This window comes from Gymnogyps californianus, chromosome 25, assembly GCF_018139145.2.
Source record: "Gymnogyps californianus isolate 813 chromosome 25, ASM1813914v2, whole genome shotgun sequence".
Classification (NCBI taxonomy): domain Eukaryota; kingdom Metazoa; phylum Chordata; class Aves; order Accipitriformes; family Cathartidae; genus Gymnogyps; species Gymnogyps californianus.
The window spans coordinates 1,245,907-1,259,493 of NC_059495.1; the positions used below are offsets into that span (position 1 = coordinate 1,245,907).

At 62.4% G+C, this 13,587-nt stretch overlaps 1 protein-coding gene across 1 annotated transcript in view; it reads right to left on the reverse strand.

Annotated features, from left to right (window-relative positions):
• DSCAML1 (DS cell adhesion molecule like 1) overlaps positions 1–13,587 on the reverse strand; it is a 110,273-nt gene that overhangs the window by 25,014 nt on the left and 71,672 nt on the right. Inside the window, 5 exon segments of the mRNA XM_050910963.1 lie at positions 9–281; positions 2,103–2,399; positions 2,939–3,214; positions 4,111–4,389; positions 5,756–5,902. Of these exon segments, the coding sequence (XP_050766920.1) occupies positions 9–281; positions 2,103–2,399; positions 2,939–3,214; positions 4,111–4,389; positions 5,756–5,902 (1,272 nt within the window).

A 13,587-nucleotide genomic window follows, 5' to 3' on the forward strand; every position in this document is an offset into this window, starting at 1 on the left:
CCGCTTACCTTTCACCGTGACGTGGACGCTCTGGCTGATGGAGAGCTGGGGCTGGATCAGCACGCTGCACAGATACTCTCCTTCATCCATGCCTTTCTGGACGTCCATCAGCTTAAGAGTGCCGTTTTCAAAGACCACTTGGCGGTGGTTATCGGGCAGCAGCAAAGAGTCCTTGTACCACTTGATGGAGTAATACGGGTACCCGATCACCCTGCAGTTGATGAAAGTGTCCCTACCCGCTACCGCTGTTATGTTCTTCATCGCTCGGATGCTCGGGGGACCTACATATGCGGGAGGAAGGAAGAGGCAGGCTAGGTTAATTCCGAAGGGCGGTTTGGTTGCATGCAGATCTGCTGCTATTTCAGAGCGAGCTTCACAGGCAAAGGAGGTAACCAGAACAGTTGGGACCCAGCCTGGTTTCGGGCGAGGAGCAGGCACGGGCTCCTCTCTGAGCGCGTGCGGGGAAAGGCACTCATCGGCTGCAGCCTTCAGCCAGAGCCACTCGCGCACGCCTCCGGCAACGCGGCTACGAACGGGGCGGGGGCCACAGTCCTCGAGCACGGCCGCACCTCAGCAAATCCCACCCCGGTTTTGCAGGTGGAACTTCGCAGTGCTGGGGAAGCCGAGCCCGCAGACACCGCTGCTGCTGCTGCTCGTCGGCGGAGGTCGGGCGGCGTCTGGAAGCGCAGCCTGTTTCTGCAACGGGAACCGTGGCCGCCCAGCGCACCTCCGCCACGGCTCCTCCAGCAGCGCCTGCAGCCACAGGAGCTGTAGAAGAGACGGGGAGTGCTCCCCCACGGTCGCAGCCGCTCCCTGCCTCTCTCGGAAGGAAGCTGCCCGCGTCATGCCGAACGGCCGCGACAAGAGCTGCTACGGGAACCCGACTTCCACTGGCAAACGTGTTTCACCTCCCCTAGAATACACCTTTCTGAGCCTCCCCGCCCGCAACCTGAGTAGCGCTGAAAAGCCGGACAGTCCCCGGTTTCCGGCTGGCTCTCATGCTGGCTTAAGGACTGGGAGAATGCTGCAGGTGGGTATTTCAACAAGAGGTTTCATGCATCGGTAATGACATCGTTCTCCCGGCCACTGCATAAAATAGCAAACTAATCTAAAGGTTAACCCTATCTTGACTCCTCGTCCTAAGGGCGTAGCAGGATAACGGCTTCACGGACACTCCGGATAAGCTCTGGCTTCTCATGGCTGAGGGATGAACTCGCTCCCAAATTTAGCGGTAAACGGCAGCAAAATGCAGACTCTCCCGGGATCCCAGCCAAAAAGCCACTAGATCCATTTCAAACCTGAGACGCAGACAAACACAGCCCTTCAACCCTCTTTCCCAGTAGACAAATAAACGCTACCTTGTCTCTGTCTCGCTCCCACCTGTAAGCCTGGAAGCTTTAGTTGGTGATTATTAACGGGCAGGGGCTTACACCATACCCCGCGCCTGAAAGCGCTCCCTGCAACGCACCGAGCAACACGCTCCAGCCGTAATAACACGGTGATTAACGCGGCCGCGGCTTTTAGCAGACAAAGAAAACACAGACGTGACAAATCAAAGCTCATTTTCCACGATTTCACGTGCTGCCTCATCATCGTTTGTCATGCAGATCCCTGCGCCGGCGGGCGCGTTCGCTGCCAGGCTCCCGCCGGGACAGGGGGGCGGTTGGGAGAGCACGGGGGGGCCCGGGACGCTTCTGTGCCCGCCACCACCTTCTCCGTCCGTGGGGTGCCTCGCGGAGGTGTTTGCCGCCCCTGCGCAGACCCCGAGGCAGGGGCTCAGCGGGGCGAGAGCGGACCCCGACGGGGAGAGCGCTGCCCTTTTGCCCCTGCAAAGCCAAGCTCCGGCTCTCCAAGGCTACCGGACTGCTTTGCACTGCGTTCAGCTCCCCGCTTCGAATGGCGGGGAGGCTCAACCCTGCGGGCAGGCGCGTGAGCGAGCGGGGCAGGAGCAGGGAGCTCGGGGAGTGGGGTCGGGGCAGCCAGGGAGACCCGCGCGGCCGGGAAGGGGAGGGAGAGGCGAGGAGGAGCGATCGGCCGGGGAACAGAACAAAACCAAAAGCCCAGTAAAAATCCTATTCTGATATTTAAAAGTAGACAGGCACCTCTTACGTTTATTCGCGCTTGGTATTCGGCGCTGCCCACCGAGTTCCGCGCGGTGCACCGGTACACGCCGCCGTCCTTGATCTGCGGGCTCGTCACGTTCATGTGGCTGACCGTGGTGCCGTCCGACATGGTGTACTGGTTGGTGCGGTGCCCGCTGTCCCGCGGGATGGGCTCGTCGTCCAGCGCCCAGGTGACGGTCGGCGGGGGGGCCCCCTTGGCGGCACACATCAGGGAGAACTGCTCCCCGGGGTTGACCACCTTCTCGCTGAAGGAGGAGACGATGCGGGGGGTCCCATCTGGGGGGCACCCAGCGGGAGGGGGGTCAGGGAGCGGCAGCCACAGGCAGCAGCAGTCACCCGCTGGCGGGACGGCTTTAAGCTCCCGCCTGGGGTGGGTGCCCCGGCTCGGCCAGAGGGGAGTCTTAGCCGGCAAGACGCGCACGGCCGCGCCTGCGTCCCTGCAGCAGGGAGACGCTGAGAGGGGACGAGGGGGCGTGCCGGTTGACACGGACGTTGGCTCAAGGGCACGCCTGGCTCAGCAGAGCCCATCCCTTGTCCGAACATCCAGCGACCTGGATCGGGGAGGGGACGCTGGGGACGGGCAAGTCAACCCTTATTTTGGTCCTTCCCCGTCCCGGCCCTGCTGCGTCCCTGAGCTGCTTGCAGATGGCACGCGCGGGCCGCGAGCAAGTCTGGCCCCCGGAGCCCCCACCTCGGTGGGTCTCACTGCCCTCCAGCCATGCACAAAGCATCCCGGCGCACCCCGGGGATGCGGCGGCTGGGAGAGGGGCAGAGGAAAGCCCCCGCCGGCCCCCGCCCCGAGGAAGCCAGCTCACCCTCCAGCATGATGATGGAGAAGTCCTGTGCCGTCTGGGTCTTGCGGGTGGCAAAGCACTGGTAGGCCCCGGAGTGGCTCTTCTGCGCGGCCGTGATGAGGAGGGTCTCGTTGCTGATCCCCCGGATGGAGATGTAGTCATCCACCGCCACGAGGTCCGTGTTGCGGTACCAGCGGATGACGTACTCGGGGGACCCGCTGAGGGCACAAGAGAGGATGACGGTGCTGCCGATGCCTGTTTTGAGCTTCTTTGGTGTGAGGGTCACACGCAGAGGGTCTGTGCGAGAAAGGGCGAGAGCGGGCGAGGCGTTGGCGGTGCCGGGCAGCACGGCGGGAGGCGTCTCGTCGTTCACCGCGCTCCCTCTGCCCGTCCTGCCCTGGAAGCACCGGCCTGACTATGCGGAAAATGTCACCGCACCATAGGGCAGGTGGCCCCCCCGCCGTCCTCGTGGCTTTTAAAGGCAGCCCCAGGCCCCCGGCAGGGGTGCCGGCAGAGCGGGCACCGTCGGGGAGGCGGCAGGACGGCTGGAAGACGACATAGCCGGTGTGATGGGGACGGCGCTGAGCTGGGGACGTGCCAGGGCGGCTCCCAGCAGGCTGCCGGTGCCCGGTCGGCGGTGTGCTCGCCACGGCGCTGCTCCAGGTAAGGCAGGCACAGCGCGTGCCGGCCCCGGCGGCTCTGGTACCGCCGGGATCCCGGTGACAGGAGGAACCCCCAGGAACAAAGCACGTGATAAATACTCGGCCCGCCCAGGTGGTATTTACTGTTTGGCTGGAGCTTATTTTATGTAAATCGACAAAACAAAGGGCAGAGGCACCTAACGTAAAGCCGACGTCGCCATCCAGCAATTTACATCCCCCGGTGCTGCTCTGAATTTTCCCGAGGCCCCTCTCCCCGCCCCGCCTGCAGCGGTAAATCAGGGGACGCCTGCAGATGCGCTGCTGCAGCACGATAAACCTCCCGCAAACGCTCCGAGCGCCACATCGGACACGCTGCGTCGCAAGACGGCGGCTTCCAGCGTGCGACGCGCCACGCTGAAATACAAGCCTTGTAATTTATACGGCTGTATAAAAACCTTAAGGCTTTATATTTACACAGGCTTTACATTTAAGAAGGCAGCAGGACAGAAGCCTCCCCGCCGCCGTGCCCCGCTCCTCCCCGCCAGCTCTCACCTATGACTGTGAGGGTCCCGGTGACCTCTGCGGACCCGAAGGTGTTGGTCACCTCGCAGATGTAGGTCCCGCTGTCCTCCACGCGCAGGTCGCTGATGGTCAGGCCCGTGATGCGCTTGGTCCAGCGGCTGTCGGCGGGGAGCGGGCGCCCGTCCTTGATCCACCGGACGGCCGGGTTGGGGTAGCCCGAGGCAATGCAGGGCAGCTCCACCAGCCGGCCCGCTTTCACCTCCCGGGACTGGAAGCTGTCTAGCATCGTGGGGATGGACTCCGCCGGGTCTGGGTTCGGAGAGGAAACAGGCTCACCCGGCGAAGAGGAGGAGGCGAGGCTTCTCCCCGCAGGGACACCAGGCACCGCCGTGCCCCCTCAGCATCAGCCGGGAGAGAGCGGCTCTCCCCGTCCCCGCGAGCCGGCGGCTCTGCCGGGCAGGAGCGCAGGACACCAGCCACATCCTCCGCTGGGCACGGGGCCGGGGCAGGCAGGGGGTGGCTTGTCCCACCCGGGACGGCCCTCGGCGGCCGGGGCAGCAGGCTTGCGGGGAGGTGCGGGGGGAACGCATCTTACTAGCTGATGGGACGAATAAACTCGGCACCGGAGGAATTACTCAAGGTGACACCTAATTGGTGCAAAGTACACAAATTCTGTGGCACATTTCAAAATTTACAAGCAAAAGGGGCCCGTCAGGCAGCTGGGAAAGGAGAAAATTAATCACCAAGTCTCAGGCGTGAAATTAAATTCCAGGGGAAAGAAACCTCTTTCATTACTCCCAAGCAGAAGTAAAATGCCGTGACGTGTAAATAATGACAGCGACCGGGAGGGGACCGGGCCAGATCGAACGCGCGCGGAGAGGGGATGATACACCCGGCGGCTGCCCATGCTCCTCGGGGGCCGCGCGGCAGGACGGCCACGGGTGGGACACGGGACCCTCAGGTCTTCTAAGAGGCTAGGGCAAGGTCAGGCAAGCCCCAGCCCAGCCGTCCTGGACCCCTTCCCTTCCTTCCGTGGGGTTAAGCCGAGGAGCTAGCGCGGGAGCCACAGCCTGCACACCCGAGGACCGCAAAAGCATATGGCAGAAAGCGGGCGCCCTGCAGCCGAGCAGTGGGAGCGGCGACGGGGCCGCGAGTCGGGCGAACTCCCTCCCGAGCAGAGTAATTTGGGCAGTCAGCGGAGCCGGGAGCGCCCCGAGACACCCGGCACTACGGACTGCACTGCCTCCGCTGCAGTATCGCTTGCATGTTCGTCACATCGCGTCAGGCTGCTCACATCGCGGGCTGTCACATCGCATCGCGTCGCGCCCCATCGCCTCTCGCTCGGGGTGCCGCGCAGCGCTGCCGCCCGCCGCCGCCAGCACCGGGGGGGGACCGCATGCTCGGGGGCGCGCGCGAGGCAGCACGAACCCCCTGCGCAGCCCCGACGGGACCTCCTACCTCCCCCACCGGGACGTCCTCTCGCTGCGGGGACGGGAGGGAGCGATGCCATCGCTCCCTCCTGCACCCCAGGAGGACAGGCACCGCGGTGGGCAGGCAGGGGAGCGGGCAAGCAGGCAGGCAGGCAGGGCTGGACACCCTCACGGGCGCAGGAGCCGCGCCGGGCCTGCGGGGCAGGGTTCCCCCTTGCCAGCATCGCCGGCAGCCACGTGCTCACCTGAGACCGAGAGCCTGGCTCCGTTGCTCTGCCGCGTCTCCCCGCTGTACTTGTGCTTGGTGATACACCTGTAGGTGGACAAGGCATCTTCCTTCTGCACGTCCGATATGTACAAACCTCCATAAGAAGTAATAAAAAACCTATTTTCTGGAGACACAAAGGGAGGAGAAGGGTGAGCGAGCCAGCCCCGACCCAGCACGTCATCTCCCAGGCTCTCGGCACCCGGGTCAGGCAGAGCCCCTGCACTCCGGGCAGGCGCCGGAGCCGCGGGCAGGAGGCAGGCAGGCAAAGCGGGTCCTTCCTCCACCTGCCCGCACCCCGACTGCACCGGGGTCCAGTCTCTGGCTTCACCTTCAGGGGCTGAAGTTTCAGGCAGGCTGGCGAAGTCGGGCCAAGACGGGTGAGCGGCAGCGCCTGCCATAGCAGCCTCGCGTGTGCAACAGCAGCAGGTGGGCGTGCAACCGCAGCCCCCGTGTTTGTGGGCACAGCCTGCCTCCCGCCGGCACTCATCCTGCGGCAAACTCACCCACCCGGGCACAAAGATGGGCTCGGGGTGTCCTTACACGCGCCTCCGCTCCCCAGGGCTCGGATTCAGGGCATTTAGGTAGCCTGCCCGCAGTCCGGTGCAGCGACGCCGCGGCTGCGGAGGGCGAGGAGGGCGCGCGGCACGATGCTCCGCCGGCACGGCGCTCCGCCGCGTCGCCGCGCGCTGCATAGCAACGCGGCAATTAAAAGCGAATCCGTCCCGCTGAGTTAATAATTAGCTTAACTTACTTCGAAGCATGTGAAAACAAGTAAGGGCTTGAGCTGATATTTAAGCCCCGGGAGGAGGACGGCAGGAGAGCAGGCAGGGCAGCACAGCCCCGGGCAGCGCTGCCGGAGCAGCCGCCTCCGGCCAGCCGGTTTTGGAGCCTGGCACGCACGGGGAAAGAAGTCTTCGACTCGCTCGTGAAGGCGGCCTGACCCCTATAATTTGTCACGAATAATAACGGTAATTAACACGAACGGAAAGACCTGCGCCGTGGCGCAATTTAGTGGCTACACGGAGAGCAGGGTAAGCGGAGGCACCCCAAGCCTTTGACCCCAGTTTCTGTGGGGCTTTTGGGGTTCATTCCAGCACCAGCCACCGCTGAGCCTCAGCTGGGACGGGGTGCTCCCTCTGCTCGGCTGCACCGTGCTGCCAGCCAAACCACCCCCGACCAAAGACAGCAAATGCAGAGAAGCAGAAGGTAATTAGTAGAGCGGAATGTTCGGAGTTGAAACCTTTAAACCTAGTCTTTAAACCAGCAATGGCTGCAAATGGCTCCTCCGAGTCCTGCACCGTGCCTGGTAAACCAGGAGCCAGTTGATGAGGCCAGTCAACCGTTTTTTCTTCCAGCACCTTTTGGAAGCACCTGGATATTCTCGATTGAGGTGGAGGAAAGTGCCGTGGTCGAGCATGTAAGCGCAGGAGAAACCTGAGCGGAACACAGGAGTAGAGGCACACGCTCCCAGAGCAGCCTGGCTCCCCGCTCCCCGCTCCCGGGGCGGGACCGCAGAAGCCTCTTCCCTGCAAGCGCTTGAGGCGACAGACTGGCAGAAAACAGGGCTCTTCACCCAGGGACCCGGAGCACATCCCCGGCACGAGCCAAGGCAGCGGCAGCCCCGAGCTCTGCTGGCACAACCCCATTCCGGCTGCAGCACAGCTAGAGCTGCGTGTTTCACTCTAATTGCTCGATACGAGAGTACTAGGGGCTCTCAACAGCAAAGAAATAGCAACCTTAATAAAATGCGAGCCTAGCCGCGGTTAACAGGAGGCACAGGCGGCCCTGTGCCGATTCTCCCTGGAAGCAGCGGGAGCACGAGCCGGCAGCCCCCCGAGGTGCCACGGCGGCCGTCCCCCCACCTCCAGCAAGCCTCCCACGAGCCGGGACCCACGTCTCCATCCCTGCTCGGAAGGGTTGGGGGCTCCCCAGCCAAAACCTCAGGTGCGGTTTCGCCCCCGCGCTACGGCATGGCGACGCCAGTGCAGCAGCACGCGCGCTGCGCCGGTACGCAACCGGGACCGGTACGCAACCAGGACCAGATGCGCGGCGGCGTGAGTCTCGTGCTCCGCGCTGCCGATCGGAGGCGTCGAGGGATTCATGCAAACCTCCGTAAAAGGGGGGGGGGGGGAGCAGTCCTGCAAGTGCAACTGAAATAGCATGCAAATCAAACATTAATTTTTCATCTCCCATCAAACCAGTAAGCGCAGAATATTGGCTGCACTGGAATTTGAGACGGGGATGGGGGGGAGCCGGTTTCCACGGTAACAGGCTGTATTTTGCAAAGTGCTCAGCGGCCCCAACTGGCCTCCCCCTTGGCACGCGCACGCACGCACGCACGCGTCCGTGCACGGTTAACCGCAGCCCTGTCTGCAGACGCGCTGCGCTCCTCCCCTGGAAACAAAGCCTTGCAAGAGCCGGAGCGACGTGCAAGGAGGAGGCAGCGGAAAGCGGCGGTGCCGCACGTCGTCCCCCAGCCCCGGGACCCGGGGCAGCAGCGGCAGGGCCCACGAGAGCCAAACTCCCGCGCGTGGCGAGGCGAAGGGGAGCGGAGCCTCGAGCTCCTGCCCGGACAGCGGGAGATGATGAGGAGAGCGAGATGTGGGAGCGGGCAGGGCGAGAGCGTTGCTGACCGGGAGTGCAAACCGAGCCCTGCCTGTACCTACTGCCTTCGGCCCCCCCCAGCCGGCTGGAGCTCCCCAGGTTTCACAGCCCGCGCGTCCGAGATCAAGGCTCCAAAACGGGGCTCGAGCCACAGCATCAGCCCCACAGACGGAAACGGGCAGAAAAACTGCAGGTTTTAGTATCCGCCTCTCTCCCGTGCAGCGGCGGGAGGCATCTGCCCCCTTGCAAGGCACGGCTTTAAAGACGCCGTTACATTAAACGTAAGGTCTATGCAACCTGACAGCACAGCTTCTGTTTCTGTTTTTTTTTTTCCAAAAAGGGGCAAATAACTCCGTCGAGGAGCGTTACGCTGGTTCAAGGGAGAGATGCAGAGCAATAATTGATGTGAACGGCTCTGACAGAGACCTCACCGAAGTGACTTATTGCTGAGTTTGCTAGCGAGATTAACGTCGAAGGTCGCCGAATAAAATCAGATCTTTCTGCCTGCCAGGAGGTGGAAAAGCTTTACGGGAAGCAGAGGATTAAGTACATCCGTGGCCAGACTGGAGCGATGTGCCTCTAATAACTCTTCTGGCGAGACCTGAGCCGCTGCCTTTGGAAACGCCTCGCCAAAGCCCCCCGCGCCCCTCTCGCCCACCCCTGCAAGAGAGGAGCAGGGCAGGCAAGAGCTCCGCCAGCCCCCCGGGAGCTTGCCCCTCACCCAGGGAAAAGCACGAGGGCGAGAGGGGGGCTCTCCTGCCCGACAAACCTTAGGAGGGTCTTCGGCTGTGTATGCCCACACGCAGACACGTATTCGCCGTTAGCGAAATCCTCTCCCGCGTCCAGCTGCCTGTGGCGGCCGTGCAGCTCCAGCATCAGTCCCAAGGGCCTTCCAATTTCAAGAGAAAAATTACAGTCGATGCAGGTTACCAGCTCCTGCTCTATCCAATATAGATTTATAAAACCAACGGGGTCAGGGCTTCAGGAGAGAGCACATTTTATAGTTCATAAGACTAATGAGATAACTTTCCCTGGGTACTGCTAGAGAATCAATAGGTGCCAGCATTTATGAATTAGCCATAGTTTGAGCGCATGCATCCCAAGGCATCCCGGACAAACCCGGTAACTGTTTGGTGCTATTTCTGGCCGCGTTTAAAGTGACAAACGCCTCCCCGGGGGGAAGGGACGGAGGGGGAAGCCCCAAAGAACAAAGCCTGTGATTTTCCGCCGCTGCCGTAACGGCACTTTTCTGCCATGGCTGCTGTTCCAGGATGCCATTTGCCCGGCATGGGGCTCGCCCCGGGGACGAGGAGCCTTGCCGGGGCAGGCCAGCAAACCCAGCCGGCAGGGAAACTCCCGCCCATCCCCGTGGCGTGGCACGGCACGGCACGGCACAGCACGGCACGGCACGGCACGGCTCGCCTCATCTCTGCCAGCTGCCGGATGGATGGCAGGCACCTCCGTGCCCGAGAGAGCCCGAGGAGCGGGAGGCAGCACTCAGCTGGGGCAGGGGACGCGGGGCAGAGGAGCGGGCTGGCAGGCGGCGGCCGCGCACCGGAGCTGCCTGTCGTCTCGGCAGGCTGAGCCCAGCTCGGTGCCCCGGCAAATGCTGGAAGCAGAGGGGGCCTGGACTGGGCACCGAGATTAAAGATCCATCCATCTGTTCCAGAGATGTTGAAGAGGAACCGCGACTCGAGCCCAATGCAAATTTAATAAGAGCCGCACGAGTTCTGAGAGATTTATTTACACGTTTGCCTGCAGTCGGGGTCCCAGGGGAGATGTACGGCACTCACCACTCCCCAGCCCTTTCAAAGGCAGCACATCTCTCCCGCGTAGCCGAGCCGGCAGAGCCGCCGCGCACCCAGCCAAACGTTCCCACCTTGAAGTTCCGTGGGCGTCTGTGACACAACCGACGCCAGCCGAGCAAGCGGGTCAGGCTTTGCACCAAAGGGCTCCCTCTCCTCTCTCTCCTCCTCCTCCTCCTCCTCGGCCCAGCAGCAGCGGCCCTTTGCCTGAAGAGAGCACCGTGCCTCCGAAACCTCGTCCCCAGAAGCTGCGGTAGCTGTGTCCGCAGCGGTCCTTGCCGTGCTGCATCCCGGGGAGGGCATAGCACGGGCAGCTGCCTGTTCCCGGGGCCTGCCCACGCTGCCCTTTCCCCCCGGGGGGGCTGCCTGCAGCATGCTGCCTGCTCTTGCGGGCACTGGAGGCTTCACCGGGAGCCTCCCCCTGCAGAGCTAGAGATCCAGAAATTAGCGCAGCCCCGACGCAAGCCCTTTCCCAGCCGGCCGCAGGCAGGAGCGCGGGCAGGCACAGGCAGGCAGGCCAGCCGCATGCCTGCCTGCTGCTGCTGGAGGCTGTGGAGCCAGAGAGGGGGAAACAGCAGAGGAGGGGTGGAAGTCGGGGAGTCGTGACGGGCTTTGCGCCTCCCCTCCTTAATCTCCTTTACAAGCACGGCTCCATCTCCTCCCGTTACAGGATTAACAGCCATCTCTCATTCTCCTCTTGCAACAAGATTTTATTTCTAATTACGCTGCAATAAAACCGGGCGCGCTCCCAGGGCTTCTTCCAAATGACTTGTCGGCACTCGGCGAGATTGGATCCTACTCGGGCCCGTTTCCGGCGCCTCTGCCTGACGTTCATTAGGCATGCATGAGGGAGAGGTTTTAAGAACGGAATTACATTTAAATGGCTTTTCTGAGAGGGAGAGATGAAACAAAAAAAAGAGAGAGAGAGAGAGAAGCAAAAAGCAGGCAGGGTTTAAAAGGAGGATGTCATTGTCACCTCCCTGTCACACGGCTGCCCGGCAGCCGCAGTGCCAGGTCCCCGCTCCTGGGTGCCCCAGGGACCCGGCTGCGGCTGAGCGCGGGGCAGGGCAGGGACGAAGCCCTCTGCCCCTGCGGGTCAGCCGGGGGACGGGGCCTGCCCTCCCTCCGCTCGCTCACCCCCTGGCAGAGCCCATCCGGCGCCCGGCAGAGCTGCCGCTCGGCGGCGGCTCCTTTCCCGGTGAACGGGCTCCTAACGCGTTCCAGACTTCCCTGCAGAACCCCAGCCTGCCGGCGACAAGTCAACGAGTACAAAAGGAAACGCCGTGGGGTTTTTCCGAGCGTCGAGTTTGGCTCCGACCACCGGATTTACGGCCCGGAGAGAGCCGGCGGCGCGCCGGTGTACAAACACCCTCCGCAAACAACTCCGGAGAGGGGTTAACCGCAGCCTGCGGCTGGCTGCTGCCGGATTCCAGCTCCCGCCTGGAACGCGGCTCTGCAGCTGGCGTGCACGAAGGCGCACGGCTCCCGGGCCCTCTCCTCTCACCCACGGCACAGGCACCCTGCAAGAGGATGGCGGCCGGGGCATGCAGTGCCGAGCATCGCCGCCCTGCCTTGCGGAGACGGGGTGCCCAGGACACCGGGGTCGCCCCCCCCACTGCGGGGGCTCTGGGCTGGGGCATCGCTGCGGCCAAGGGGCACCGACGGCAGCTGCTGCGGTGGCGGCCAGGTTTGCCGGCAGAAGCAGCCTCCGGAGCCAGGGATTTTCTTGGCGGGGCTTAGGAAAACGCGCGCTGAAACAAATACGGGATCGGTAAAATCAGATCTTCGCATTGGCAATCCTACTCCCCGCGGTTGGGGTGCAAGCAGCCAGCACGTGGCTCGCACGCGCGCCGAGCGGAGCACCGGCAGCACCGGCAGCACCGCGGCCAGACCCACCCTTTCCAGACCTCGCGGCTCTCACCAGCTGCTCCGGTGCAAATCCCCACTGCAAAAATTACTCAGCAGCAGCATGACAAACAGTTTGCAACGAAGCAGAGGAAGTTAATCTGTTCACGGACACTCACATCGCAGGGAGCGAAAGTCGGGGAATAAATTACTGCCTCCGCAAGGAATCGGCCGGGTGGGAATCACCTTGTTAAAGCTCCCCCCCCCCGCAGTGCTCCTGCTCTCCCTGCCCTAAAGCACGCATTATCTCCCGAAATCTTACAGTCCACGTAACAATTAGCATCTCTGTCGCTTTAGTCCCAGTGCGACGGCTTTACCATCTGCATTTCTCTCTCTCTCTCTCTCTGGGCAATGAAGGCGTAAGAGAAGTTCCGATTTTGTGCACGGGGAGCTTTTTGGGAGGGAAAGGAAAAGGCTGCGTTTTAGAGCTGCGAACGCAATCCAGGTAGGTGCTTTAAGGAAATCCCAGACGTTCAGTTCCTTTCACCCGAGAAAGTGGAAAACATTGCCATTACCATCCTGTTTCACACACGTGTTTTGTTGTTTCCGCCACGCTCTGAGCGGCGGCTCCCGACCTTCTCCTTCCCCGCTTGACTCACTCGCGGCGTGCAGTCCCCGCTGCCCGGACGCCGCTTCCCAGGTACGGGCTCACAAGTCGGCAAACTTGGGAAAAGAGACGTTAAGAGAGATCTCTTCCTATTAACTCCCTCGGAAGCAAGGTATCCTGCAGGGCTGGTAGGAGTTATTAAATCCAGAGCAATTATTTACCAAAGGGCCAGTCTCGCAAACCATCTTCCTAGAAGTAAAGCCAGAAGGACGCTACCCACAGAATTGGATTCACACAGGCATAACAAGAGCGGAGTTTGCCTCTCCGGGTTTTCATTGGCCTCTGAGTCACCGGAGCTTTTCGCGGGCGCGCGGGGTGAAAACGAGGAGCGTTTGGGGACACTCTCATTTGTTTGCGGACGTGACTTTGAAAATGAGACACTTTCGCTGACACAAAGCGAGGAGGAGGAGGAGGAATTCCCTGGGGAGCCGGGGGGGGGGACAGCTCTGCAGACCGGACCCAGGGCCAAGGCTTGCCCGCAGAGCAGCCCCCGGCACCGCCTGCCCCCCCTGGCACCAGCCGCGCTGGCACTATCGAAGGAGAAGGAGGAGGAATTAATCTCCCGAGGTGGTCCGGAGCCGTTTAATACCAGCAGAAAATTACAGAACAGGATGAAGAGCATTACAAAATGAATAGGAGGGGACTAGAGATTTCCATGGCTAATCCTGTTAACGAGACAATTTCTTATCAAACTCATTATGTGCCAGAAAGCGGGGGGGGGGGAGGGAGGGAGGGGCTGGGAAGGGAGGCTGGGGAAGCGGGGGGAGGAAAGGCGACGCCAGGCAAAAGGCATCCCTGGGACCTGGGGCTGGCAGGAGAGCACGGCGGCTCCCCGAGCCCAGCCCACGACGCTGCATCCCCGTATCGCGCGCGTCGCTTTAGCAAGAA